Below are 6,448 nucleotides of genomic sequence, written 5' to 3'. Positions count from 1 at the left end.
TCATTACAGGAAATATGATACTACGAGAAATAAGAAAGGCAAAACATCATGACTTGGATCTTGGGAAAAGCAGCCGTGAAGATATAGAGTGACATTATTAAGTTCTTAAAATAGTTTGTTTTAGTTTTTTCCTGTCCAATTTCCTTTTCAATAATTCCAGTCCAGTTGGTGGCGGTAATGCGCCTTTAAGTTGGTTACCAGCCGCCAATAAACACCAGCGAAGAAGAGGAATGTTTACGGAAGTGATGCCTCGTCTTAAAGTCAGTCCGTCATTTCCCTTGTATCCCTTAAATGCGTCGCTATTGCTCACCGCCAATGTGGGAGTCTGCTTATTGTTCACGTAAAGACAGCTACGAAGGGACGCCTGCTACACTGTTTACTGATAGCAACAACTGACGTCTGCTAACATTGCGAACTAGCCTGATATTGCAGCGTCAACAACATCCCTGCCTTTTCTGTTGCCCTCTTGCGGGACTCGGTCGTCTCGTCGGTCCGGGTGTGTTTAGAGGTCGCATGGAGTCTTTGCAAACGCTTGCTTTAACATTATCGAGTGTTTTAAAGGTTTATCTCGCTGCCGTTTCTGGAAACGCTGACAACAGCTGAGTGCTAGCTTGCTAGCCGAACGTTAGCACGATGGGAGCCGAACAGAGCGGAGACGCGGAGCACAAGCACTCCGATTACAGCTCATCGGGTAAGATGACCTCTGCAACATGGAAGAGTATTATCATTCAGTAACTTCATCGTCTCGTATAGTAAGCCAAGTTAGAATGGTATGTTAGCTTACTATAATTGATGGCAGTAAGGAAATTAAGGCGACGTACATTAATTTAAGACTATTCCCATTTCATGCTCTAACGTACTTGTACTTCACTACATCTCAAAGTGATGTATTTATGAATTCACTATTGACAACCAATTACATAATAATAATTTACTGACAGGCGATCCTGCCTAATGAATGAAACCTTTGCAATTTTCGCATATAATATCCTTTTACATAAGTCACATTTGGAAATAGCTCTTTCAATTAAGTATTAAGTATTTTTACATTGTGATATGAATTATTTTTCATGAGTAAAGTATATGAGTCCTCTCACCTCCAAAATGAGAAAACTAACATGTATAAAGTCTGCTTAAATTGATCAATGTAGTATTTCTATATATTAACATATATAAACATACTTACACCATAAACTAATATTCCAGCTAGTTGACAGTTGTGATTGCAACATGGTGAGGTGATGTGAAGTTATTGCTGACCCTTTGATCCTAACAGGAGTATTGTCATTGCAGTGGTTCCCTCCCCAGCAAAGCAGAAAGCAAAGATGGACGATATTGTGGTTGTGACTCAGGGGACCCAGTCGATGCGAAATATCCACAACGACCCAGATGTCATCAAGCTCCAGGAGATACCCACGTTCCAGCCACTTCTGAAAGGTAACTTCATACGCCTTCTGGCTGCTGACATGAATTATAGTGTCATCTTTCAGACCGTTAGGTACACCTTGTCAAAACGATTGCAGTACTTGAATAGACAAGTGCACACCCACAACAGAAACCCCCTATTCTGACAGATGTTTTATGAATTGTGTAAATTCATGAATCCTCACAAATGTATATTTAGAGGCAAACAGCCTGATTTGGTGACTGAGACACAGTAGGTAGATACCATTTCAATGTAAACACGGTTAAATTACATTCATAGGTGCTTCAAAGACGAACTGAAATCAGAAGTTAAGCCCAAGTTATGCTTCCGCGTTGACACAACGCAAGGGGGCTTCAGACTTCTACTACACAGATGGTTTCCAATAAATTAAATATAATTTCACAATTCTTTAATTTGTGTCTAACAGACATCAATTTTGATGGAACTATAAGTAGAATGTGCAGATCTTTTATCCCACGTCTGCAATTTCAGTTTTAATATGAAGATATTGAGTTTCATGTCGTTTTCAATGAGTTCCCACCAGTGCATTTTTCAAAGCTAATTGTCGCTGCAATCCATTAGCACTGCGTTAGAAGGTGGATAATGAGCCAAGTTTCCAGTGTCGGCACAGTCCTGAAATACCAGCGTGGTGATTCTGTCGGATCCTGTGCATAACTTAAAGTAATTACCAAGTAGCGTGATGCTGTCAAGTGTTTATCTCTTCTGACATGTGTTTGTAAGTCCTCTGCTTCTCCATCTCTCCACAGGAGTGCTGAGCGGCCAGACGTCACCCAGCAGTGTGTGTCTGGAAAGGCTGGATGCTGGTCAGGTTCTGCAGCTCTGCATCCGCTACCAGGACCACCTCCACCAGTGTGCCGAGGCCGTGGCCTTTGATCAGAACGCCCTGGTCAAGAGGATCAAAGAGGCAAGGCTGCTACAGTACAGCATGAGATATTAACCATGCAGGGTTTCTCATTGCTTATTCTACAAACACCCGTGTTTCAATTGTGTTCCCTGTTGAAGGGAGCGTATCTCAATACTTTATTTTAAGTTGTGCATAATGCAGCATCATCAATGACCCATCTGGCTAAATCATTGATAAGGTGCTGCTGGAAGAATCAAAGCGTGTTTTAACCTGTCGATCTAACAGACGTTAGTCCAAAAACTCAAATGAAACGCTGCATTGATCAGACATATCTCTGCTATCATTTTGAATTGTGCAGAAATTATTAGCTGATTGTTCACCAACTTGTGTTTTATCCAATAAGAGTGAAAAATCTCAACATATATATTTGGCTTTAATTCACCTACTTATCCCCCAAATACATAGGGGAGGATATAAATAAATTATACATATATATAGATATAAGATATCTTTACACGAGAGGATATCACCTCTTTATACCTCTTATTCTTTATGTTTGAGTTCTATTACTGAGCTGGTAGTACTGTGCATTTAGAGATGTTGTTTTGCATTTAACGTTAATGGTATTCATGCATGAGGTGTTGCTGATGTAGAATGTTTTAAGATGATTCATCAAAAGTCAAAGACTCTCTCTCTCTCTCTCTCTCTCTCTCTCTCTCTCTCTCTCATCTCTCTCTCTCTCTCTCTCTCTCTCTTTCCTCCAGATGGACTTGTCAGTGGAAACCTTGTTCAGCATAATGCAGGAGCGCCAGAAACGCTACGCCAAGTACGCCGAGCAGATCCAGAAGGTCAACGAGATGTCCATGATCCTGAGACGCATCCAGATGGGCATCGACCAGACGGTGCCGCTGATGGAGCGCCTCAACAACATGCTGCCTGAGAGCGAGCGCCTGGAGCCCTTCAGCATGAGGCCTGATGGGGATGCTGCCACCAAGTAGCCTCCTTAAAGCCAACACAGCTGCTTCATCGAGTCCTGGGACCAGGAGGAGCTGCAGGTCCGTCCAGCTGTAGGGAAAACCCATTAAAGGTTGTTTGTTTTCATAGTCGAGGTGGAGCTATGGTGGAAATGTGTGAGGCAGCTCCAGTCAGTTTCCAGGTCAGTTATTTTTCTTCTAGACATATGCTCATAATCAACAACATCATACTTCTTACAGCATCTTTACTCAGCACTCACACACACACACACACACCTTACTACAGCCCTCTGGTGCTGGCCGTGGAGCAGCTCTACTGGATCGGTTGCCAACTCATGAAGTTCTGTGTTGAAATGTGCCCGGAGGCCGAGAGATTATTATTGAAACCCTCCCTGCAGGGAATGAACCTGGCAGTGTTCCAGGCCCACGCTTTCCTTTCTAATCTAAAGGCAGAGGAGGAACAGACATGTTTGATTGAGTCAGAATGAAGAGTTCAAAAGGTTTTAGAGACTCAGATGGGGAGCGACTTAACACTTTGTCAAAATCTGTTTCCCGCTGCTTTGGAGATTTGCGCAAACCTGGAAACATCAGAGCCACTCAGCTCTGCAGACAGTGGATTGATTTCACAAATATTTTGTCGTTAACGACCCTGATATTCATCCCGATCCTGTTCATGAACTGCTTGCATGCAGATTGACTGCTTTTTAAAATTTGTATCATTTTTCAACGCTGTGAGGAAGAGACTCACAGAAAGAACCGAGAGCGATTATTGCTGTTGGATTACACAAGGAGCATTGATGTGCTGCTCATCTGAAGTAAAACTGGAAACGTCCCGGACAGAGGATTGTTTCCAAACTCCCAAACTTCAGATTTGTGATGAGAGAACTTGACTTTAATTTATTTGGATAGATTTGCTGTTTACATGCAAAACGGAAGAAAATGATACAAAGAAGATGGATGCCGCGGTGGAGAGAAACCGTTCTACAGCAGCGAGCCACTTGTCTGATATCGCTGTGCAAATTCAGCATTAATTTAGTTTGTTAGCTTTCATAAAGATTCACAAGTCCTCAAAGCTTTTTAATAGTAAGTGGCAGAGTCGGTGTTGTCTTTGGTCTCTTTGAGGAAACTTCACTGCTTTATCTGTGGAATATTCGTTTTTTTATTGTAAGTTATGCTCGTTAGGCTTGAAGGACAGTTCAACCAAATAATAAAAAAAAGAAATCATTTCTTTCTCTCTCCTGTAGAGGTTTATATCTGTGCACATAGTTTGGGTTTTATTTGGCCATCGACAGGAACATCTTTGCTAAATAATGTTTTTCTTTTACTTAATAATCTCCAAAACTCATGATGAATATTTTTAATGTAGACCATTTCTTATGTAGAAAAGTAAGTAGAGAACTGTCGTTACTGAATGTTAAATAAAGTTGTGAGAACCACAGACAGTTTCACTTCCATGTCCTGTATTTGGTGGCAACAGAAACCTCCAAACATGGTCAAATCGAATCAAAACTATGTGTGTGGCTAAATACCTGAACTTTAAATAAGAATATTATTTTGTTTCTCATTTGGATGCACAAAGACATCAATTCCCTAATCACTGATCATTTGCAGTGTGGCAATAAAAAATAAGATGCTTTAAAAAACTGTTTCAAAGAGGTCTTTTAAGTGTGGGCTTGTGTCAGTCCTCTAGATGGAGCCAAAGACGGCCTCCAATGTCCTCCAGGGGACCCGAGTCAGCGGCGAGACGAATCTTTCTGGATCCCATTGTTTATTTTCATAGTCTAATACAATAAAACAACAGTTTGTAACTTTTGACATGTGTGTATTTCATGTCATGGTTCAAACTGGATCAATAAGAGTTTTGTCACTCGCCGTTAACGACCCTTTTTTTCTTTTACATCAATGGGAGGGACGACGAGTCTTTCCTTAAGAGCTGCAACGATTTGTGAATCAATGGAAAGAAAATTAATCAATATTTATACTATTTTAATCATTCATGAATTGTTTTAGTCATTTTAATGCAAAATATTTGAAATGCATATTTCACAAGGTTTTTAAGTAAACAGTCATTTTATACACTTATAACTTATTAATTTTGATATGTTTGAAAACTTAACATAAGATGGAGTTGATGTAAATGTCTTTTATTTGTTTTGTTTTTTTACTCTTTTAAAGAGATCTTGCAGAGAGGCTGCGTGTGTGTATCCTCTGGGGATAACGACATGCATTCATCAAACCCAAAGACCATATCAGAGTTGGGCATTCAAGGACTTTGCCCACAAAGCTGACTGCTAATGGCGAGGGGCTCCTCTGGAGAGGATGGCGTGTGGTTTTTTCTCCCATGAGCCAGTGCGGTCTGATTAGAACTGTTGTTGAATTTTTCATTGGTGTATAAACACGTTGAACTCAATTACACCTACAAAAGGATGCTCCTCCGGCTAGCTGGCTTTGAGGTAGAGAATTAGCCCAGTTCGTTGGCATAAGGGACATAAGACGGTTAAAAACAAGTTTTCCTCTGAATTTAAAGAAGGGACTCCTTTGATATGTTATCGCCTTTCATGTGTAAATTAAAACGGGTGAAAAATGTCTTAAATGGCCTCGGGGGTATTGTTTGAACACTGAAACAGAAATGAAAATTGTCGTTGCATTCTGTGGCGAGGGGGTGTTAAAGTTCCTCCGAGTCTTTGTAATGAAGAATAGCTCCTGACACTCAGAGCTGGATATTAACGCCACGAGATGATACAATACGATCTGCCACCAGGAAATTCATTCTCTGAAATGAAAGAGAAATCCAATTTCCCCCTGTATACTTCTCATTTGAATATAAATCAAAAGGCTGGTTTGCCATCTTTTTCCTTCCTGTTTTGCCACTCAAAATTGGAAACATGAAAGTAAGACCGGGCTTCTTATCCTCGTCATCTTTTAGGGTGAAACTCAAACCTACGCTGGTGGTGTTGCTGCGATAAGAGTCACATTTCCAGTTTCCAGACACAACGTCATAGGAAAAATGTATTTATAAATATAATTATGTTTCATTTGCATAATTCAAAGGCCTAAATCATATTTTTTAGTTATTTATAAGAGAAATAATTCATGGTGTGAGAATAACAGTTAACTAAGTTTTTATGCAACTAAGTTTTTTTATAATCATTTAAACATTCCCTAGTTTTTTTTCTTATGTGA

The 6,448-nt window shown here is 40.2% G+C and overlaps 1 protein-coding gene across 1 annotated transcript; it reads left to right on the top strand.

Moving 5' to 3' along the window:
• Positions 1-258: 258 nt before the first annotated feature.
• Positions 259-5,833, top strand: borcs5 (BLOC-1 related complex subunit 5). The gene is made up of 4 exons (XM_084016601.1): positions 259-691; positions 1,294-1,437; positions 2,194-2,351; positions 3,056-5,833. The coding sequence occupies exons 1-4, from the start codon at positions 634-636 to the stop codon at positions 3,287-3,289; spliced, it is 594 nt and encodes a 197-aa protein (XP_083872727.1). The 5' UTR covers positions 259-633; the 3' UTR covers positions 3,290-5,833.
• The last annotated feature ends 615 nt before the right edge of the window (positions 5,834-6,448 follow it).

Source organism: Eutrigla gurnardus (assembly GCF_963514095.1).
Source record: "Eutrigla gurnardus genome assembly, chromosome: 9".
NCBI classification, from domain to species: Eukaryota; Metazoa; Chordata; class Actinopteri; order Perciformes; family Triglidae; genus Eutrigla; species Eutrigla gurnardus.
Note: the sequence above shows the minus strand (reverse complement) of the source record. Positions and strands in the feature narration are given on the sequence as shown.